This window comes from Rhinatrema bivittatum, chromosome 4 (genome assembly GCF_901001135.1).
Source record: "Rhinatrema bivittatum chromosome 4, aRhiBiv1.1, whole genome shotgun sequence".
Lineage (NCBI taxonomy): Eukaryota > Metazoa > Chordata > Amphibia > Gymnophiona > Rhinatrematidae > Rhinatrema > Rhinatrema bivittatum.
In genome coordinates, this window is record NC_042618.1 from 383859647 (window position 1) to 383883910 (window position 24264).

At 44.9% G+C, this 24264-nt stretch overlaps 1 protein-coding gene across 1 annotated transcript in view; it reads right to left on the bottom strand.

The window, feature by feature from the left end:
* DNASE1L3 (deoxyribonuclease 1 like 3) overlaps nt 1-24264 on the bottom strand; it is a 41116-nt gene extending 16852 nt beyond the window's left edge. Inside the window, exons 1-6 of the mRNA XM_029600957.1 lie at nt 24037-24264; nt 15813-15901; nt 14942-15031; nt 14363-14475; nt 4495-4607; nt 1257-1414 (exon numbers count right to left, since the gene is read on the bottom strand). Coding sequence (XP_029456817.1) covers nt 1257-1414; nt 4495-4607; nt 14363-14475; nt 14942-15031; nt 15813-15901; nt 24037-24168 — 695 coding nt within the window. The 5' untranslated portion in view covers nt 24169-24264. The remainder of the gene's footprint in view (nt 1-1256; nt 1415-4494; nt 4608-14362; nt 14476-14941; nt 15032-15812; nt 15902-24036) is intronic.

Genomic DNA, 24264 nt, shown 5'->3' on the forward strand with positions numbered 1-24264 from the left:
ATGTTATTTTGGTTTTCTTATATGATCTGGTAGTTCCTTCTTGGTCCTTTTGTCTTCCAGGTCAATTGGAACCAGTGCTGGGATTCTGGCAGCAAAAATGTTCATTTGTAAGTACCTGGGGATTTTCCCCCTATTTTAATGGAACACATACACGCACACGCAGACACCCTGAGACCAGCGGCATGCACCAGGGCTCCTTCTGGAATCTTGTATCATGGCTCTGAATTCAACCCTCAGATGCTTCACTTAACAATGACCACAACTTATTCCCCCCTCAGATCTGTGACTGATGCCTCTGCAGCAACCCCAGCCCCTTAGCCAACCAGGGATGCGGAAGGCCCAGTCTGGGAAACATACAGCCCTGTGTTTGTTTCCAAGCTGGAATAATCACTTTCTTTATAAGAGTCTTCAGACTGGATGGCACTGAAGTAATTCATGCTTGCATAATATATTCAGGCAGACGGATTTCAGTGCCTTGACAGAAGCATGGAACAATGGAATGGATTTTAGATTTGACTAATCACCTTTTCAATCTGAGCTCAAGGCAAGCTACAATCGGGTACAAGTAGGTATGTCCCTGCCCAAGAGAGCTTACAATCTAAGGGGGTCATTTACTAAAGGTTTTCTCCCAATTTGTCTCTATGGGAAAAATGCTTAATAAACAAGGCCCTAGTTTGTACGTGAGGCAATGGAGGGTGAAGTGACTTGCTGAAGATTACAAGAAGCAGCAGTGGGATGTGACCCGTGGCTTCCCTGGTTCTCACTCCACTGTTCTAACCTCTAGTGGTGATAAGGCTAGGAGACCAGATTACTAACTGTTTTCCCCCAGGCTTTTAATATACCTGGCCTAACGTACCTGAAGGGGTTTGCCTATTCTTTCCCGGAAATTGAGAGTAGCTAAAATAGCCTTGAGGATCTGCTCTGCTGAATTAATTCCTCCCAGCACTTGGGAGTTCTATTCTAAACATCCCTGACATCCGTGCGACGCATATGAAAACAATTATCCATCCTCCTAAGCATCTGCTTCACATTTTTTTTTCCAGACAGACCAACAGCTGTGAATCTGCTACCAAATTTAGATTCTGCTTTTGCCACCTCCTGAACCTTCCAGATGTCACCACCCCGGAGGTGCCTTGTCAGAATGCAAGCAATAACACCAAAAGGCAAATATGTGGCAACATAATACTTTTAAGGATTTTCAATGAGGAAAACTGCAGTCATCTTAAGTAGGATCAATGCGCTGAAATTACTGTTACCTGTCATAAGCACAGTGGGTGGTGTCCCTCACAGTTGTGTCATTGTTATCACCAATTAACCAAACAAAATCTTCCTGGGCTCTCAGCCTGATGTTCTTCCACTGTTTTTTGGGGACATAACCGCAGTCTGCATTGAAGTCACCTAAAAAGATGAAGTTCTGCAAGAAATAAGTTAAACAACAATATATTTAAAATGTGCTGTTTCTTTTCTTGCTCACAAGAACAATAGCACAAATTATTCAACCACTCTCCTTTTCCAGTAATCTCTCCCTATCTTGTTCTCTTTCTCTCTCCTTCTCCAGAGTAGTTAAAAATCAAAGAAAAAAGGTGAATTATGGTGGAATTTCTCTTTCGATGCTTGTTCCTAGGTCTCTGGCTTTGCTGTATTACAGCCAGTATTCCCACAGTACAGAAAACATATCCTGCTCGGATTTGAAAACTGGTTCATGAAATGGGACAAACCACCCTTAATTTCACACCCTGGGGCACCAAGGGACGGGAGAATGATCATTATTGTGGTAACAGGGCATACTGCAATCTATTGTTAAATGAGAAAATACATTGATCTCTAACCCCTCTCCCCCTCCCCTCAAACGCACACAACCATAGTACTGTAAGTTACTGTCTCTCGTTTCTTGTATCGGTGAAAAGACATGAACAGCACATGAAAACCTGGTTGGCAGAAGAGTTGTAGGGTCTCCACCAGATGGCCCCAGCTCCCAGCCCTTGCGTTAGACAGAAGCATAGGTGCAATCAGGGCCGGCAGGAGCACTAGGTGAGCTAGGCCTGTGCCTAGGGCGTCGACCATTAGGGGGCGCGAGCCATGTGGGGCCGTCGCCACTCACCTGTTTTCTAAAAAGAAGATAGTTTTTATTTTGGCAAAGGATTTCCAATGGCGAGCTCCACAGGAGGCTATTCCTGAGAAGTAGCTATGGCAGGTGTCGGGGCGGGGGTGTCAACGCATTCCCCCCAGCCCTGGTTGCAGCCCCGACTTCTACCTCTAGGTTTTTTGGGTCCAAAAAAACCCAGAGGTAGGGGTCGGAGCCATGATGGCGGGGTGTGGGTGTGACCGGGGTAAGGGGTGTGTCAGCGTGACAGGGGGGAGGGGGGGCGCAACCGGGGGTGGGGGGGGGCGGGCAGTGCAAGGCAGAAGGTGCCTAGGGTGTCTGATCCCTTGCACCGGCCCAGGGTGCAATACCATTCTAACTATCACCTCCCCCGAGGACTCCTGGAATGGAGAGCTCCTGAGGCACAAAGGAAGGTTAGCCTAGAGTAGTGTGAGGCAGTTTACATTTGCTTTTGCAAGAGTCTGAGGTGTCAGGTGCTCTGCAAGTTTAGTGCCTGCCTAGCTAAGAAAGGGAGAAACACTGCCCTTGACAGTTCCTTGGTCAAGACTTGGAGGCACGAGGGAGAAAGAGAATAATTGTTTTCCTTTTCCTGAGTTTTGAAACCTGTTTCCTGTTGAAGACCTGTGCTTTTTTGGCAGGCTGTTTTCCTTGCCCGGGATGCCAGGAGGAAGCTGTATACCTCTTTTGCCAAGCTATGAGGGGTTTGCAGTGACCATCAAAGAGAAAGGTATTGTGTATTGTCCATCTGAAAGGAAGGAAGTTTTTTCTGCCACCCTTCCTTATACCTTCCTTCTTACTGGAAAACAGTCCTTAAAGCTTTTCCAGCTTTAAGGACTGTTTTCCAGTAAGAAGCCTTTTTCTTCAGGGAGGCCTGCATCCATCTGATCTGAAGAGGAAGTCATCTGGAGATCTCCAAGGGAGTTTCCACCCCGGGGATGCAGGACATAGCCAGGTTGGAGTTCGGGAGTATCCCGGAACTTTAGGTACCGTGGGGAAGTGGACATCCACAGTTAGGACACCCCAGCCACTTTGGGACACTTATCAATCCACCCCATGAGGGATAAGAGACTCAAGACCTTACACTGAGGGACCCCTCCACAGAGGTAGAAAGACTGTCAAGCTGTACTCTCAGACAACAGTACAGATTATATATTATTATTTATGCAACCACCCAGTAAGTCTGGTCTATCAGTGTACCTGCCCCAATGAGCGATAGTAATGTACAGAGAAGAAAGAGAGTCCTCTATACCACCTGGATCTTGAAGGTCATCCTTCCCCCACTAGAAAAGGACCCACCCTTTGAAACAAAAAGATTGGGAATCTGAGGGATGGAATTGGCCCCAAGATCTATAAATTATTTTATAGCCCCTTAAGATAAAGCCTATCCACTCAGCTGGGGGTTACAGTTATTTTTGCTTCAGAATTACAGCCTGTTTGGAATGAATTTTAATTTGATTTACATTTTCGCTATGTTAGTGCCAAGGACTCCTTTATTGCTAGCTGTGACCGAATTTTGAAGCTCCTAGTTTCAGATGTCTTATTGGGAGAGGCACTGGGGAAAAATGAGTAAAAGCCAAGTTAAAACTGTAGTCCATTAAAAGATCTTGGTTTCCGGAGAACAGGCTCCCTTGCAGATTATGCAAGGCAGAGGAGGCTGGAGCTATGTGAACATGTTCCAAGCTAGGAGGTAATTACTTTCAAAGCAGGGGCACACGTAGTAATTAAATACAAGATCAAACGTTCATGAATCACAGTTAGACATACAGAAAGTACTAGATGCTTATTAACTGCTGCTACCTGTGCAGGGTTCCCACCGGGCTCCATGACATAAGGAACTGGTTAGTCCAGTTCTGGTTTTGCCCTATTGTATGCAGAGACTTTCTTAACAGCAACAAAAGCAGAACTACAAATCCCTCATGCAACAGGGTAAAGCCAGGCCTGGATTAGCCAGCTCTGTAGGACATGGAGCCAGCTGGCAACCCTATCTGCAAACTGAATTCCATATCTGTGTGAGATTTGGCTTGGTTCTGGATTCACTTTCATTCTAATCTCTGATTCTTATGGTCCTGTTATACCAAAATGCATTGAGTTGGAGTTCAAAAAACCATAATTGGATTAAATATCAGGTCCCATGAGGATGAAGGCAATGTGAGGTGACCAGAGAGCTCCAGGATGTCATAAAGTACAGGCTGAACCAGTACAGGTCCTGCCCCATTGCATCTCTGTAACTGTAGTTCCAGTTTCTCAAAGAAAAGCAGGAAATACAAGTCCATGGATGCAGTGGGCCTGGCTCAGTCTGATCGCTCTGAGTTGACATTTCTTAATTCTCACTAGGCTGCCTCCCGTCTCCGTGGAGCCTTGTAGGATGAGAGGACAAAAGCAGGGCTCACCTCTGTATTCCAGTTCTGTTTCACATCTAAATAAACATCATAGAGTTCATCGATCTCCCGCACAGCTGCTTCAGGCGTTGTGTGCTGGGGGATTAGCACAAATTCTTTCACAACTTAGAAATATAACAGAATGCAAAAGAAACAAAAAAAAAAAAAACCCAGTTAAAGCACACAGATGGTTAGGGTATAAACATGCGCTTACAATCCTAAACAATGACAGAAAATGTTGATTTATAAAACACATAGGTAGTGATTCAAGAGAATAAAAAGGGTATATACAAAAGAATAAAATGTGTAACTCAGCAAGTTTCAGAGGTCCCAAGATGGGCTTTAGGAGGATTTTTTCCTTGGGGGGAGCCAGAGTAACAAGACCCTACTGGTAGAAACATATCAGGCAATTTACAGACATCACTAAGCACCCGATTTAAGAAGCTAGATTTTGTACAGCTAAGATTCAGTAAATGTTTAATCACAATGTAACCAGCAAGGCTATAGCTGAAAATTCACCTATTAGTAATCTAGCTGCACAGAATCTAACCCCCTAACGGGCTGATACAGTAAACCACTCGGGAGAGCGGGCGAGTGCCTGCTCTCCCGGCACGCGCATAGGTCACTCTCCTGTGCGCACGATTCAGTAATTAATTTATTTAAATTAGAGCCCGCGGTAAAAAGAGGCGCTAGGGACACTAGCGCGTCCCTAGCGCCTCTTTTTTGACGGAAGCGGCGGCTGTCAGCGAGTTTGACAGCTGACGCTCAATTTTGCCGGCATCAGTTCTCAAACCCGCTGACAGCCATGGGTTCGGAAACCGGACGCCGGTAAAATTGAGCATCTGGTTTTCAACCCGCGGGCCCATTTTAAATTTTTTTTTTTTATTTTTAACTTTTGGGGCCTCTGACTTAATATCGCCATGACATTAAGTCGGAGGGTGCACAGAAAAGCAGTTTTTACTGCTTTTCTGTGCACTTCCCTGGCGCCGGCAGAAATTAACGCCTACCTTTGGGTAGACGCTAATTTCTTAAAGTAGAATGTGCGGCTTGGCTGCACATTTTACTTACTGTATCGTGTGGGAATGACTAATAGGGCCATCAACATGCATTTGCAAGTCAGTTGCTCAACAGTGTCTGAAGAGACATTATACCCCGCACCCAGACCCCTATCTCCAATGAAAGGTCCCCCCTGCCATCTCATTTGGCACTGTCTTCTTTCACAGACCCTGAAACATGATCTCCAGATAAAGACCTCCCACTTAGGTCCTTACTTGGCCATTGTGCTGCTTTCTATCTGACCCCCTCCTCAAACCCCAATATTCAAGTAAAGCCCCTTTGAGCCAATACTGTCTTCATTCCCCTCCTTCCTAAACCTCAATATTAAATTCAACACACTGCCAAGCCAGTGAAAAAACCCTCGGATGGCCCCATCTCTTAAAAAAAAAAAAAAATCCAGCCCTCAGAGACCCTCATTCCCATCACCCCAGAATCTCACCTCACGATTCTGGAGGGTTCTATTTTCATCGACAGAAGGGACACAATCTCCCTCCAGCAGGCACTGCTGAGCTATGCAGAATGCACCACCCCTACCTGGAGGCACAGATTACTGCACGGGTTTAGCACCGGGGAGGTAACAGTTGATCAATGATCCAGTCCGGGTAAAATTTGTGGATAAAGCAAACATGAATTACAGGGAAAGATGCTACTAATAACCATATGTCCATTTCTCAGCAATAGGAGATTCTACTGTAAAGGTACCATATATACAGAAACATATAAATGATGGCAGAAAAGCACCAAAATGGTCCATCCAGGCTGCCCAGCAAGCTTATGGTAGTATCTGCCGCGCTGTGCAGGTTACCCCATGTTTCTCTTAAAGGTGGCAACTGCTGCTCTGTGCAGTTATCCCCGAGCCTTATGATAACCCATACAAATTTACTGCTAGCAACATTTTTAGTGGGTAATGAGCCTTTTTTAAAATTCCGACAGTGCTGCTTCATGTGCTTTGCATATGGACTTGGATGTAGAAACATTCCTGTGTTTTTTACACTTATGTTTACGCATCAGTTCCCCGACCGCAAAAGTCAGGGCCCTCATTGGTTGCTGGCTGAATCCAATTCTGCTTTTCCTGCTGCCATTGAAGCAGAGGTCAATGATGGAATTTCCTCAACAGTATCAAGGCTTCTTGGTTAAGGGTAGTAATTGCCGCACTAGCCAGTTACCCCCATGCTTATCAGTTAGCCAGACCGTAAAAGTCGGGGCCATCATTGGTTGCTGTTTGAATTCAATTTCCCTTTCCCCCCTGCCATTGAAGTAGAGAACAATGATGGAGTTGCATCAACGGTATCAAGGTTTATTGTTGAAGGGCAGTAACCACCGTACCAGTAGGTTACCCCTATGTACTCTTTTCTTCATTTCCATCCTTTAGCCTTTAGGGATCCACAGTATTTATCTTCACCACCTCCTTTGGAAGTGCATTCCCGGCAACTACTACCCTCATCGTGAAGAAATATTTTCTGACATTGGTTCTGAGACGTCCTCCCTGGAGTTCCATTTCGTGATCCCTAGTTCTACTGATTTCTTTCCAACGGAAAAGGTTTGACATTTGTACATCATTAAAACCTTTTAGGTATATGAAGATCTGTGTCAAATCTCCCCTGCACCTCCTCTCTTCCAGAGTATACATATTCAGATCTTTCAGCCTCTCCTCATAGGTTTTCTGAATTGACACCACACCATTTTGATAGCACTTCTCTGGACTGACTCCATCTTGTCTCTATCCTTTTTGAGATAAGGGCTCCAGAACTGAACACAGTATTCAAGGTGAGGCCTCACCAAGGACCTGTACAAGAACATCACTACCTCCTTTTTCTTACTGGTTATTCCTCTCTCTATGCAGCCCAACATTCTTCTGGCTTTATCACCTTGTCACATTGCTTCACCATCTTCAGATCACAAGACACTATCGTCCCAAGATCCCGCTCTTAGTCCTTACACATCAGTCTTTCACCCCCTTCACATACAACTCTTTTGTATTACCGCATCCCAGATGAATGACTCTGCACTTCTTGACATTGAATCCCAGCTGCCAAATCTTTGACTACTCTTCAAGCTTTTGTAAATCACTTTGTATTCTATCTATGTCTTCAGGCGTGCCCACTCTGTTGCAGATCTTGGTATCATCTACAAATAGACAAACTTTATATTCTATTCCTTCCACAATGTTGCTCATAAAGATATTGAACAGAACTGATCCCAATACTGATCCCTATGGCACGCCACTTAACACAGCTCTCTCTTCAGAGTAGGTTCCATTTACCATTACCTGCTGTCTCCTATCAGTCAACCAGTTTGTAATCCATGCCACCACCTTGGCGCTCACTCCCAAGCTTCTCATTTTATTTAAAAGCCTCCTGTGCAGGACAGTATCAAAAGCTTTGCTGAAATCCAAGAAGATGACATTGAGCGCTCTTCCTCAATCCAATTCTCTAGTCACCCAATCAAAAAAATCAAAAAGATTTGTCTGACAGGATCATCCCCTGGTGAATCCATACTGCCTCAGGGCCAGCAACTTACTGGATTGTAGATAGTTCCTGTTTCCTTGTTACGACTGTCACTGCCCGATGTCTCCACTCTGCCCACCTTACCTTTTTTGCGACTCCTCCCGCGGTTGATGGACGTCTGGCTGCTGCGGCGTCTGCCTGCCGTCCTCTCCGGCATCCCCGATCCGGCTTGGGCGCTGCATCCCGCCATGTTGTCCAGGTACCATAGGGCGTGCGCGCCGCGTGGCCCTGCTTCTTTATTCTCTCTTTGGCACGAACCTCAGGGGTGTCCCCCTGGGATGACGTCACGCATCCCGGATTCAAAAGCCTACAATTTTTGCTAGCTAATCAACGGGCCGATACAGCAAAGTCCGCGGGAAAGCGGGCAAATGCCTGTTCTCCCGGCGCGCGCACAGGCCACTCTCCTGTGCACGCGATTCACTATGCAAATTAGGCCCGGCAGTAAAAACAGGCAAAAGGAGCGGCAGCTGTCAGCGGGTTTGACAGCCGATGCTCCATTTTGCCGGCATCGGTTCTCGAGCCCACTGACAGCCACGGGTTCAGAAACCGTATGCCAGCAAAATTGAGTGTCCGGTTTTCGACACGTGAAACTTTTACTTTTGGTAACTTTCGGGACCTCCGACTTAATATCGCCATGATATTAAGTCAAAGGGTGCACAGAAAAGCAGTTTTTACTGCTTTTCTGTGCACTTTCCTGGTGCCCGAAGAAATTAGCGCCTACCTTTGGGTAGGCGCTAATTTCTGAAAGCAAAATGTGCGGTTTGGCTGCACATTTTGTTTTCTGAATTGCGTGGGAATACCTAATAGGGCCATCAACATGCATTTGCATGTTGTGGGCGCTATTAGGTTCGGGGGGTACGATGCGCGTTTTCGGCCCCTTACTGAATAAGTGGTAACACTAGCGTGTCAAAAACGAGCGTCCAATAGATGGTTAACAGTGCGCCCGTGAGTTAGCAAGGGATCTCCTTAAGGATGGGATTCGCTCTCCGTACCTAGCTACTCTGCCTCTCCAACTTTTGGACTTTATCCTAACGGGGTACCCGCTCCTCGGGGGCCTCTCTCATTTCTTTCAGGTTGCTATCAGGAACCAGTACTCGCTCCTCGAGGGCCCATGTTCCCTGACTCGCCCATGTTCCCTGACTCGCTTCTGCTTGGAAGAAACCGCTGCCTACATCATCAGTGAGTTACCAACTTTATCTCCTCAGAGTTGTTCCCTGGAACCAGGTACTCGCTCCTCGAGGGCCTGCCTCTATTCCAGCTTCTGTGTCACCTTCTGGGAGAAACCGCTGTGTGAGTAACTTTACCAATGAGGCTCTATACCAGAACTCTTGAATGCTCCACTGTACTCACTATCTCAGTTTTCTCCACTACAGCACAGCCATAGAGGGAATCGCTGTTCCAGTATCCTGAGGAAACCAAGCCCAGCCAGGCTTCATCTCTATTCACTACTGCCACCTCTGGTGGCTTCTCAACTCTGTCTAATAAAAGATATAACTCTGTGTTGTGTGTCCCAAAGCTGAGCCTGACCTGTGGCCCTCACGGGACTTCCCCTGTGGGCGTGGTCAGCTGCCACAGTGTCCAAGGGTCCACCCAAAACTTTACAAACATTAACAATCCTTTCTTTTAGCAGTGTCTCCATTAATTTTCCTATTACGGAGGTGAGGCTAACCAGCCAATAGTTTCCAGCCTCCTCTCTGCTATCACTCTTATGAAGCGGGACCACAACCGCTCTTCTCCAATCTCGCAGCACCACTCCTGTTTCCAGGGATATATTGAATAGGTCATTTAGCGGATCCGCCAGGACATCTCTGAATTGTCCCCCCTGGGATGTACCTCATCCGGCCCCATGGCCTTGTCCATTTTCAGTTTTCCTAGCTCTTCCCACTTACATAGTCTTCTGTAAAAGGAGTTGTGTCTACCCCATTTCCTTCTATGATCTTGTCAATTAGCAATGGTCCTATAGTGAACACTGAACTAAAGTATTTAATATTTCAGCCATTTCCTTGTCTGTCTGTACATGTTGCTTCTTGTCACCTTTCAAGTTCACTATACTACTTCGGGCTTTCCATCTTTCTCTTATATATTTGAAAAATATTTTCCACCTCTTTCTCTCTTTGGCAATCCTTTCTTCCTCATGACCTTTTGCTTTGCTGATTTCTTTCTTCGTCTCCCTCAGTTTCACCAGGTAATGTTCCCTGTGTTCCTCTTTTTGGGATTTTCATACTTCCTGAACGCTGATGATTTTACCTTTATTTTTGCAGGCCAAGAGTGAGCCCCCTTCCAGTGATGAGAGTTTGGGGGTGAGGAGGGATCCCCCTCCAATCTCCATCCAGGGTAAAGTGGGAGGGGCCTGAGTGACTCAGCCCATTTGAATCCACACAGTTCCCATACTGTATGGGAGCCACACAGCGTAGCCTGATTCTGGTGGGGCCCCATTCATTGCTTTGACTCTGGTGCATTTGCAGCAGCTGCTCCCCTTCTCCAGTAGCTTCACTATTGCCATGGACTTCCCTTTCAGGCTGTTGCAAGAGGAGGGCAATTGCCCAGGATGCCAAGCCAGAGGGGTGCCATGTAAGTCTGAAAGGAAAAGGGGGCCCTGAAAGCAACCCTTGCCGGAGGGCTGTTTTCTCCAGTGACTGTCCTGCTCCATTTCTTGTCCTAAGACCAATGCAGGCTTCTGAAACAAATAGAAATAGCAGAGAAGTTCTCTTCCTGAAATAAATCCGCAGAGAATCAGAGAAGACAGAAAAGGGGAAGGAGTAAATCTTTATGTCATTAAAAAAAAAAAATCCAAGCATTGGAAGAAGCATTATGGGCTGTCCTTAAAAACAAAAAACCCAAGGATGGTGCTTCAGTGCAGTCTATAAACTTCCGACTCAAACAGAAGAATTGGACAGAGATCTGGTTAAAGACATCCAAAAAGTGGGAAAGAACAGAGACTCAGTGCTCATTGGAAATTTTAATCTGCTGGATGTGGCTTGGAGTATCCCTTCTACAGAATCTGCAAGAAGTAGAGAGCTAGTGAATGCCCTTCAAGGAATAATGGAGCCCACAAAGGAGGGTGTGATACTCAATCTAGTGCTCACAAATGGGGAAAATGCCTCTAATGTCCAGGTAGGTGCCCACCTGAGCACCAATGATCATCAAACTGTATGATTTGATATTGCAAATAAGATACAGAGAAGTCACATGAAATACCAACTTTGTCAAAATGGGAATGTTCCTGGAAGAACTAGAAGACTTGAGAGATAATGGGCGAGGTGAAACAACAGTGGGCCATATTAAAATGAGCTATTACAAAGGCAACAAATCTATGTTAGAAACATAAACAAGAGTACAAGAAAAAAGAAACTGATCTGGTTCTCTAAGGAGCTGGCTGAAAAAATACAGGTGAAAAGAACAGCGTTCAAGACGTATAAAGAATCCAAAAAAAGAACACAAGGAAGAATACATGGTGAAACTAAGTGAGACAAAGAATACTTCAATTCAGTGTTCACTAAAGAAGACCCTGGAGAAGGATCATTGCTGCTAGACAAGATTGTAGATGAGGTAGAAAAAAACTCTTATGGAACAGAATGTATGAGAAGAGCTATGCAAACTGAAAGTGGACAAGGCCATGGGGCCGGATGAGGTACATCCTAGGATACTGAGGGAGCTCAGAGATCTGCTGGTGGGTCCGCTGTGTGACCTGTTCAAAAGATCCCTGGAAACAGGAGTGGTGCTGCGGGACTGGAGAAGAGCAGTGGTGGTCCCAGTTCACAAGAGTGGTAGCAGAGAAGAGGTTGGAAACTACAGGCCGGTTAGCCTCACCTCAGTGGTGGTAAAATTAATGGAGACACTACTGAAGAAAAGGATAGTGAACTATCTATAATCGGGTGAGTTGCTGGACCCGAGACAGCATGGATTCACCAGGGAAAAGTTCTGTCAGACAAATAAGATTGATTTTTTTGATCGAGTGACTAGAGAAATGGATCAAGGAAGAATGCTTGATGTGATCCACTTGGATTTCAGCAAAGCTTTTGATATGGACGTACATAGGAGGCATGTGAATAAAATGAGAATCTTGGGCATGAGCGCCAAGGTGATGGTGTGGATTACAAACTGGTTGACTGATAGGAGACAGCATGAAATGGTAAATGGAACCTACTCTGAAGAGAGAATCATGTCAAGTGGAGTGCCACAAGAATCGGTATTGGGACCGGTTCTGTTCAATATTTTTGTGAACAACATTATGAATGGGATAGAAGGTAAAGTTTGTCTATTTGCGGAATATACTAAGATCTGCAACAGAGTGGACATGCCTGAAGGAATAGAGAGAATGAAAAGTGATTTAAGAAAGCTTGAAGAATGGTTGAAGATTTGGCAGCTAGGATTCAATGCCAAGAAGTGCAGAGTCATCATCTGGGATGCAGTAATCCAAAAGAGCTCTATATGATGGGGATGTAACACTGATGTTCATGGACCAAGAGAGGGTAATAGTGTCTGGTGATCTAAAGATGGCAAAGCAATGGGACAAGTTGATAGCTAAAGCTAGAAGAATACTGGGCTGCATAGAGAGATAAATAACCAGTAAGAAAAAGGATGTGATAATGCTCTTGTACAGGTCCTTGGTGAGGCCTCACCTGGAGTACTGTGTTCAATTCTGGAGCCTGTTTCTCAAAAATGATAGAGACAGGATGGAGGCGGTCCAGAGATGTGTGATTAAAATGGTGTGTGGTCAGCATCGGAAGACTTATGAGGAGAGCCTGAAGGCTCTAAATATGTGTACTCTGGAAAAGAGGAGGTGCAGGGGAAATATGATAAAGAGCTTCAGTTACCTGAAAGGTTTTAATGATGTACCATCTTCAAACCTTTTCTGATGGAAAGGAAACAGTAGAACCAGGGATCACGAAATGAAACTCGGGGGGGCCAACTCAGAACCAATGTCAGGAAATATTTCTTCACGGAGAGGGTGGTGGATGCCTGGAATGCTCTTTTGGAGGAGGTGATGAAGACAAAAACAATCAAAGAATTCAAAGGGAAATGGGATAAACATTGTGGATCCCTAAAGGCTAGAGGATGGAAATAAAGAAAAGCGTGCATGAGGGTAAATTGCTGGTGCGGCAGTTACTAACCTTAACCAATAAGCCTTTGATGCTTTTGATGCAACTGCAACATTGCTCTCTGCTTCAACGGCAGGGGAAAAAGGGGAATCGGATTTAGAGAACAATCAACAAGGACCCCGACTTTTATGATCTGGGGAACTGATAAGCATGAGGGTAACCTGCATGGAGCAGTAGTTACTACCCTTAACAGAAGGCATGGAATTAGTACCCTTAACCAACTGCAACATCGCTGTCCACTTTGATGGGGGGGGGGGGGGGGAAGAGGAATTGGATTCAGACAACAACCGAGATGGGACCTGATTTTTACGGTCTGGGGTACCTATATGCAGACATAAGGGAAAAAAGCACAGGACTGCTTCCATGGCTAAGTCCATAAGCAAAGCACGTCAAGCTGCACTTTTAAAATTTTCAAGCAGACTCATCACTCAGTAAATTTTTTATGGGTTATCATAAAGCTTGGGGGTAAATGCACAGAGCAGCAGTTGCTACCCTTAAGAGAAACAGGGGGATAAACCTGCATGGCACGGCAGATACTACCATAAGAAGCTTGCTGGGGAGACTGGATGGACCGCGTCATTACTATGAAACTATATTCTGCTACGAGTGCCTTACACACACAGACCTGCTTAGCACTGTAGGTGACTATAGTGTAAAGAAACTGTGGGGCAGATGCAGTACAGTGCGCTCAGCCGAGCACACTGTTTAACTGGCAATTGGACGCGGGCTGTATAGGCACCCCCTAATCCCTTATGCAATAAGGGGATTAGCGCCTACACAACCCGTGTCCAACGCGGGACGAAACCAATAGCGCTCATCACATGCAAATTGCAAAATGCACTTGCATCACATTTTTATGCTAAAAAATTAACGGCTGCCTAGAGCAGGCGTTATTTGCTGAGCACTCTCAAAAGTTGCACAGAAAAGCAGAAAATACTGCTTTTCTGTGCATCCTCCTACTTAATATTGTTGCAATATTCAGTAGGAGGAACAAAATCTTAAAAACAAGTTAAAAAAAACCACAAAAGTTTTAAAAAAGTGCTGGCGGTCGGGTTCAGGAAACGGACCAGACGCTCAGTTAAGAAGCGTCCGTTTCCTGAACCCCTGGCTGTACTTCGATTAGGAATGTGCTTTCAGCAGCATCTTAATTGCATCGGCCCCTGTGAGATTAAGGCAAATGGGGGAGGGGCAGAGAGGAGGGTAGCTGTCTCTCACCAGTTTTTGGACACTTGAACCAAACAACAAAGGGTTCCCTGGAAAATGCATCTTCATCACCAGGCTGAAGATCCTGGTACTGGTAGGTTTGTTTCACTGTTGCCACCTTCTCTCTGCAAAACAAGGAACCATTAGCCTGAATAATGCTTGCTGTGACCTTGAGCAAGTCACGTTATTCTCCCTGTGCCTGGGCCACCCACTTAAGACTATAAGCTTTTTGGAGCAGGGATTCCTTCTAGAAACATGAAGACCTCTCACTAGGCAGTGGAGGAGTTACTCCTATCCTCTGAGGACACTTTAACTCATCTTTTGCATTTGGGAGTATGGTCAGACAGAGACAAAGTGAGAGAAGATGGCATTTACGTTCTATCAAAAACAAACACCAAGCTACCTTAATCCGTTTCCGGCACTATTCAGAGGATCAGCAAACAAGCTGTAGGTGATCCCTTTTTATTGGACTAAACTCGATACATCTGTGACTACCTGTGAGAGCTACAGATTCGAGTGAACTAAGAGGGCCTCCACAGTACTTTGCTTAACATGAGCAAAACATATCTGTAAAAGCTGCCTCTTGCTTACCTATAAATGAAAGCATATTGTTCTTTATAGGTCTTTCGTCCCAATCGCTTACTGATTATGGAGCTGTACACGTGCGTTCCTTCTGCCTGGCTGCAAAACAGAATTGTTTGACTTAGACTAAAGCATGGGATTGTGAAGATTTTTTTTTTTTTAAGTTCTTCACAGGGGTTCAAGAAGGCACAATTAGAGCAGACTATATAGATTTTACATGGAATAAAATATATTTTTTTAAATATCTAATTGTGCAAATAAAATGTTAACTCATTTTGATTTAAATCTCCTTCTTGGAGCCCATTCTGGTTCTTCATGCCACAATCATGTGTCAGTGTATAGGGGTCCGCCACATGTACACAGAACCCCTGATTTGGATGATAGGAGGAGCCTGCAAAACCTTTAAGCATAAGTATCCCTTCAAGGAGGAAACAGAAGTCAGAACTTTTATCAGAAAGTTTAAAGAGTTTATTTGTTTTATTCTATAACTGAAGCATTTAAAATCATTTTGCTAGTACTGGTGCTTTAACCAATACTCAAAAAATCTTGGTCTTAAAATATTGAAGATACAGATACAGTTTTATATACATACACAGTGCAGCAGGAAATACAGTATAAATGCTATGCTTGCAAAGGAGCAAAGCCAGGACTGGATCAGCCTGATCAGGTCAACCTGGTTGAGATGGCAGCCCTGAATATCTCTATCCCCCACTCTTACCCGCGCCCCCCCCCCCCCCCGAGCTCTCGTTAGTGTATTTTAACAAATTTTTCTGGCTCTGCTCAACTGAAATACAGAACCCTTTCCCCCCAGACCTTGTTTCCAGCCCAGTGCAGGTCTGTCTCTACATGTCTGTGTGCTCTAGGATGCCCGTGGTTTTACCTGTTGATTTTGTTCATTAGGAGAGGAAAAACTTTATTATTAGAGTCTTTTATTTCCATCAGCAGCATGATATCGCAGCGAGAAATGACCTGCAGCAGAGAAGAAACACCCACTGTCAGAGGAAATATTAAAATATAGGTGTAAGTAGGGGAGCTGTGAGCAGTGAACCTGTAAGGGGTTGTAGCCTTCTTGGGTTGGATGGGTGGGTGGGACGGTGTGTACCAATTTGTTAAATTCAATGAATATTTCACTCTCTACTAAATACAAAAATGCAACAATGCCAAGCAACCCAGTTCAAAGAGGGAGATTTGAGGCCAGTCCCGCATTATGGTACCTACAGCGCTGAATTCACATGGTAGAAGCAGGGACTACATATACCACAATGCATTGGGATGTAAGTTCCAAAACCAGAGTCTCTATCCTTGAACTGGGTCACTTGGCAGCTCTTATAATGTCTAGTTCTGACTCTGACTGTGGCCTGGCGCTGAACTAGCTGCTGCTTTACATCACCCAGTGATCCTCCTGCACATGCCTGGGTTCAATTAGGATACGACTGGAAAACGAGGGGAAACAGTTGTTATAGCCTCATTTCTGTCTTGTTTCTTTCTCCTCCTGCTATCCTCCTTTGACAACTTCTGCCATTTTCTGGGTACATAAATCATCTGTTTATTTTCTTTGCCTGCTATTTTCCTCCCAGTCCCCTTGGTTGAGCTCTAGCATGTCATCAGTTACTCTGAACCCTGATACTCATTCGGGAATTATTTCTATTACCTGAACAGCAGAGATCTTTGTTTGACTTGTTTATAGCACAGGATCCTAAAGTTAGTTGAGTTTCAAACCAGGCAGCAATTTTCAGCAGTACTTGCTGGAGCATAGCCAGTTTCTGGCATGGGACCTTGGGCCACTGTAAGACCTTTGACCCTTCTTTTTTTTTTCACTTGGCTGCAGGAGCGTAGCCAGAACTTAATTTTTCTTTTTTTGGGGGGGGGGGGCGCCCAAGGTTAACATGGGTGGGCAGTAGACATACAGATCTAGGCCCTATTAGTTGTACTTATCAATAAATAATATCTTAGCATGCACCCTACAATGGATTTCTGAGTATTTTGTAACAGCCTTCGTGCATGAATGACATTTAAAATATTTTAATTCTGTTACTTCAAGCAGTTACCAACATTAAAAATGCCTTATTAATCTATATTAATTTATTTTATATTTATTGCAGTTTATAAATACACAATCGGGCCGATACAGTAAAGCGCGGCCGCAGTTACCCTGTTTCTAATCCGCTGTTTACTCACAATTTGGCCGCGTAAGTCCAACCTGCGATTCACTATCCCTTTTAACCCATCCTTACCGCTTCTTTAAATCAACGGGTAACCCTTTCCGCCCACGGCATGTATATGAGATGTAAACGATCGGATTAGCTATTCCCTCCCATTCAGTAACGTGTGCCCCGACTATCGCCTTTTTAACCTGCAGTTTAGCCGCATCTTTAACCTGCTAAATTACCACCTACTCTTATCCCTGCGTTAGAGGCAGGGGTAAGGGTAGGCGGCAAACTTTCCCCCAGCCCCAGCTCACTTGCCCTGGCCGCCAGTCTCCGGGGCAGCCCCAGTCCTCTCTCCCCTCCTCGTGAAGCAAGGCGCAGGGCGAAAAGCGACTCGACATGCTATTAAAATATTGTAAATAAAGTGTAACAAAAGTTAACTTACTTTTTCTTACAGTCCTTTCTGCCCTCCTCCAGAGGCGCGCACCGCGGCTCCCCTGCCTCCCGGGGGCAGCCGGCGGCGAAAGCGGCTTCCAGCGGCCCCTGCCGGCGAAGATGGATGAACGCACGCCCGTAGTGTATGGGCGCTCATCAGCAAAGGCGCATGATCGGGCGTGCATGACGTCACGGCGTACGTTCATACGCTTTCGCTGACATGGGCGCCCGTCAATTTGGGTGCTCAAGCCAGCGAAAGCGTATGAACGTACGCCGTGACGTCACGCACGCCCGTTCATGCGCCTTTGCTGACGAGCGCCCGTGCACTACGGGCATGCGTTCATCCATCTTCGCCGGCGGGGGCCACTGGAAGCCGCTTTCGCCGCCGGCTGCCCCCGGGAGGCAGGGGAGCCGCGGTGCGCGCCTCCGGAGGAGGGCAGAAAGGACTGTAAGAAAAAGTAAGTTAACTTTTGTTACACTTTATTTACAATATTTTAATAGCATGTCGAGTCGCTTTTCGCCCTCGCCTTGCTCGCCTTAGGTTTTCTTTTGATTAAAGTTGGGATCCGCTTCCTGGTACCTGTCATTTGAAATGACATTTGAAATGACAGGTACCAGCGCCCCCAGGATACTGTATAGGCACTGTATAGCGCCTATACGATAAAATGGATTGCGCTTCATGGATGCGCATTGGACACGGCTTGCATTTGCATGCCATTTAAATACAGTATCGAGCGGTAGGTGATCCGAACTGTGCGTGCGGCAAACGCGGGTGCGCCGGGCACTAACGCACCTCTTTCTACCGCACCTTACTGTATCGGCCCGAATATCCTATAAAAAATAAACAAAGAAAACTTCAGAAACATCAGATCCAATCATGTAATAAAACAAATATCAATATATTCTTTTAGGAATCCTCTTTCCAAAATGCATAAAACTACAATAAAACAGCAATAATCATAATAATCATCATAAAATGATTTGCAACACGTACAGAACAATAACAAAAGAATTCAAATTCTGGTGTCTCTTCCGTGATAGCAAAACAAATTCCCTTCACTGCCAAACACTTTTTGAAGTAACACAGACCCTGCAAATAAATAACCATAACAGCAGTAACTCTCAAGACTCAAACAGCAGCAACCTTATCTATGAAAAGGCAGCAAGGCACACATTACACCAAGCCTGAGAGCATTTACACACTACCTAGTGGCCAAATAGAACAAATCAAACTGCTACAAATCCCTACAGAGAAACTAGCCACTAGCCAAAATACTACATCTCTGTCACACATGCCCAACATAGACAGACCCTTATCTAAGACAGAATAAGGGACTACAAATTAGAAACAAACAGGCAGACAAAACTGAAATGGAAAGCCTAAGAAACCAGTCTCTGTGAGCACTGGAATGCTGAAAAAAAAAGAAAATACAAATATGTAAGAAATGCACATTCCCAAAGTTGGCATATTCCAATCGCTAAAAGGAAATTATTTTTTTTTTTTACCTTTGTTGTCTGATCTTATTTTTCTAATCAGTTGGTCCCAGTTTCTTTTTCCACCTTATCTGTCTTTTCCTTGTACCTTTTTCAGGATCTCTTTTATTCTGTCTTCTTTCCTTCCTCCTTCATACACACACACACACACACACACACACAGACTCTCACATACACATGCTTTCTCTCACACATGATCCCACTCTTCCATGGTCTCTCTCATGTACACATGTTCCCACTCCCCTCCCCCCCCCCACCACATAGGCACGCAGTCTTACATGCTCTCTTTCTCACAGGCTCCCACTCCCACAAACATACACATAGGCTCTCATTCACTCTCTCTCTCTCACACATACAACCCCTCAGGTAGGCTCCCGTTCATACCCTCTCCACTCTCAGGCAGGCTGCTATTCACACTCACATACACATAGATTTTTATATTCCACTTTTTGGCACGTCAAAGTGTGCATCAAAGTGGATTATTTTCAGGTACTGTAAGTATTTCCCTATCCACACAGGGCTTACAATCTATTTTTCTACCTGAGGCAATGGGGTGGTAGAGCAGCTGGTAAGGGCAGCAGATTTGAAGGAAGCATAGGAGGGATGAGAAGTGGCATGGGAGAGTAACAGAGCTGGGGGCATCTTGGGTTTTTGAGTTTAAGGCATTGGAGGAGCTTGGGTTGTTTGCAGTGTGAGTTAGCTGGAGAGTGAGAGAGAGAGAGAGAGAGAGAGATCACGTCATGTCATCACCACCTAGGGTGGCTGACCCCCACCCCTTCCCCTGGCACTGCACACACACTCAGGCTCTCATTCTCACATGCTCTCTCATATGCTGTCTCACATAAATGGCTCTCTCCTTTACATGCTGTCTCTCATACATACACATTGGTTCTCTCTTTCACATGCTGTCTCACACAAACACTACTCTCACTTTTACATGCTGTCTCTCACACAAACACTACTCTCACTTTTACATGCTGTCTCTCTCACACATACACACAGGCTCTCACTTTCACATGCTTTCTCATATAAACACACAGCTCTCACACACATGCTGTCTCTCATACACACAGAGAGACTCTCATATGCTATCTCTCTGTCTCTCATACCATACAGGCTCACTCCCACACCCATTCTCTCAACTCACTCTCACACACACGCTCTACAGGGCCTCAGCCTCTGGGCCTCCTCTTCGCAGATTGTCGCAGGATGGGCTTCGCTGCAGTCCTGATGTTCTTGGGCCACTGCAAGTTGGGATCCGTGGTGGCCCTGCTACCGGGCCTCCTCTTCTCGAGCCGCTGCGAGATGGGATCTGTGGTGGCCCTGCCATAGATGCTGATCCTCTTCCTTCCTGTCCGTGTGTCTCCGGCAATGTTTTTTTTCCTGGGGCTGTACGGGTAGGAAGGAGAAGGAGCACCTGGAGATTTGGGGGTCTCTTGTTTTCTTTGCGATGTGGTACAATGAGCTCCACCATGGCCCTGCCGATCTTCCTGGGAGGGGGATAAAAGTTGTGCATAGCAGCGCACGCCCGCAGTTTAGAGGGAACATCCCCCCAAGGATGATCCTGATCTTCGCCGGCAGTGTTTCTTCTTTTTGGACCCTGGCATATGGAGTTTTGTTGCTACTTGTGGGGTGGAGGCCTCCCAATGACACCCTCCTTCTAGCTGTCACCTGGGGTGGACCGCCCCCCTCAGTACGCCACTGGATTCTGGCATAGTACAGATACACATCACTACTGCAATACTTGACTTTGCTTAGGCCAAAACATCTGTAGATCTTATAGATTTCTGAGCACTGGAAGAAACTTGTGCTAGGGTCACATTGCTGCACCCAACCTTTGAATAAAGTGTAAACAACTGAAGAGAAACCTCGGGGAAGGTGGTTTTCAAAAACAGAGCACATGGCCCTAAAAAAAATTACATACCTTTAATTCCAAATAAATGGTAATAGGTGAGAAATGACATCTCTCTAGATAGAGAAAAAGGTAGTCTAGATTTATGATCAGCAAAGAGAAGCATGAGAACCAAGCTATGAACATGTATCTACTTCGAGGAATATTAGCTATTACTAACCCTGAAATGTCAGAGAGGCTAAGCAAGAAGAGAAAAACTGCCTGTTAAAGAATAAGTACGGAATGCTTTGGTGGCTGTGCACCGCCATGCATAAGGCCTAGATTTGATTCACAGCCCTTGCTGGGCCGGGACAATGGGAGAAAGTCCCAGGCTTGATGCAACAGCAGCACCTAGTGGTCAGACTTGGGATTCACAATTGCAAAGTTTCAAAAAGATCCCTGGATTTGTGTGGACCCCATGGCTGAGGATAAGATTACTCCTTCAGTGATGAGTTGGAAGGGAAAAATTATAAAATGGGGAGAACCCCTGGGGAGCTGAACTGGAAGACCAAGGGAAAAGGAGGATCCTGCCAGGACAAAAACCAAACAATAATAATGAAGCATAGGGGGGAGTCCAAGATGGCCGCCGGCTAACGTGCACGCTTGGAAGCTCTCTCCGTGATTTCCTCAGGAAGTTTTCTATTATTATTAAAAATGCTACATATGAAAAGGAAAGCAAGATTAAGGGAAAATGTGACCTCTTCCCCATTACCGGACCAACGACAGCTACGGATTGAGCCGTTCTTTGTGTCCCCCCTGCAGTCTGCACTGGAGGGGAGAGCCGCTTTGGAGCCAGACGGGGAGCGAATGTCAGCTCCTTTGGCTGAAGAAATATCTTTAAGCTCCGGTGCGCCGACGACACCCTTGCCACCGTTTACAGCACCTGATTCAAGCACCATGGAGCAATTATTTCCAGAGGTAACAGAATCGCTCCGAGATCAAAGGTCTGACGCCCCGAGAAGGGACGCCATATTGACGCCACCTTCGGAGAGTCCCCGTTTGCGGGACTCCACGGGCCCCTTGGAAGCCTTGTCTTTACCTGCGGCTGGAACGAGCAATGGGAACCTCATGGAAATAGGAGAGCAAGAATCTAAGATCACCAAACCTTCAGTGATAACTTTAGATATTTGGAATGCCCTGACATCGCTTGAAAAAGCTATTTCCTCTTTAACTCAGGTTCTGATGGAAACTAATACCAGGGTGCAGTCAATGCAATCTCAAATTATCTCTTTTGACTCTAAGCTGAGAGAGTTGGATTCACGAGTTTCATCTGCTGAATCGGCTCAGAACAAGCTGGTCCAATCTGATGTTATTTATTCCAAGAAATTGGAAAATATGGAAAATTCCTTGAGAATTTTGAACTTGAGGGTTCTGAACTTTCCTTACCTTACCTTAAATTGATTTCCTCGAAGGACCTATTTAGAAATAATCTTACTCAAATTCTTAAATTTCCAAATGAAGCAGTTCCAGTTATAACAAAAGTTTATTATTTACCTTCATCCACGGAAACAATTTCTGGGAATCAACCACAAGATATCTCTTTAAATCTTTCATATATTTTGGAACTTTCTCAAGAGACTATCATTCAGACGAGAGGAACGTTACTTGTGTCTTTTGCCTTCCTATCAGAAAGGAATTCAGTCTTGAGATTTTTCTTTCGGAACCGGTCACAATTATTTCATGCTCAGAAAGTGTGAATCTACCCAGATATCACAAGAATCACCCAAGAACGATGAAAGAAATTTCTTTCTATGAGAGTTGAAGTGGTATCGCGGGGTGCTAGATTCAGTTTAAGAAATCCATGTAAATGTTTGCTTCATTTTCAGAATTCTAAATACTTCTTCTTTGAGCCGTCTCAGCTACGAGTCTTCTTGGATTCTCACTCCTAATTTGTTTTCGAGTGGGGTCTGGCAATTTGTTTTGAACCAGGGGGTCGTTTAGGAAGCAATTCTTCTTGCTTATTTTCCTTTAATTGCTCTGTTAAATTCTTGGTCTCCCTATTACCTTATTATAAGGGAGATGCTTGGAATGGGTTTTTTTTCCCTTTAACAAATAGTTTCTGTGTCTACTTTTCAGTTAAGTATCTCTGTTACTGGTACAAGTTTATTCTTGTGTTTATTTTGAAAATTTAATAAAAATAAAAACAAAAAAACCCCAAACACTAAAAGATTAGGCATGAAAGATGCAGGAGAACCCATTGTCTCCAGATAAATATCACGCCTGTTCCATGGCTTCAAACAGCAGTTCTGGTGCATGGGTGATGCACAACCAGAAGGAGGTTATAATCAGATCAGCATTACCCACCGCAGATGAATTTTTCTAAGGATACAGTACATAAAAAGCAGTCAGACACTGTACTGTAAGAAATCAAATGTGTAAATTCTTCTCAAAGAATGAACACCGCAAAGGGTGTTTGCTTAAATATCAAAATGGGTTTATGCAACTTTGATGATTTAATTTGAACTTTTGAACTATTTTTTTAGAGCAGCATTTTAAAAGGACTCCATTTTCTAAAGTACAATAATTGCATTTACAGCTAAAAAGGAAGAAAATGGAAGAAACTAAGACTAAAATGGCTTGGCAAATGAAGCAATAAATGTGTAATGATAAATAGAATAGATAAAACTGTGGAATTAAGGAAAATGAAATAGTTAATTATCTTGAATTTGTTTAAAATGAACATTCAGTAATTTATATATCTGAAGTTCAGAGGTAGTGGTTTCTGTAAACACATAAACACAATAGACAATGGCAGAAAAAGGCCAACAAACCCATCTGTCCACACTGCTAAGGCTACATCCCAGCTGGCAGCCTCACGAGGGTGACCACCTGCAAGATATCTCTCCTTTCCCAGGACCTTCTCTTCGGTCTTTCCCTCCGGTATTCCACCACCTAGGCAGATGAGGTACTACACTTAGCTCTCACCCGCTGCCTACCTTTCCCAAGTCTAAAACAACTAGCACAGCCTTTCTTCCTTATTTTCGTATAGCTCAACAGTTCCATGAAGCAGGATTTTCGGGATTTTAACCCCCCCCCCTCTCCCCATCCCACCCCCAGTTTGATTGGGAGAGGTAACAACACTACCTCCACTCCACAGGCTCAAACCTGAGGGAGGGGTTTGAAAAGAGAGCACCTACCTTTACAATGACATCAAGGACCTCGGGTTTGGCTATTTTGGCTTCTCCAAAGGATCTAACATTGAAAGAACATATTTTTAGGGCTACAACCTCCTTAAAACAAAGGAGAAACAGGAAAGCAAAGGGCAGCATGCTGAACGGCTTAGGAAGAGCGAGCCAGTTGTGCTGTGTGTGCCTGCAGAGCAGCTCTCACAAACAGTTCACAGCATCAAGTTTCCTGTTGCAAAC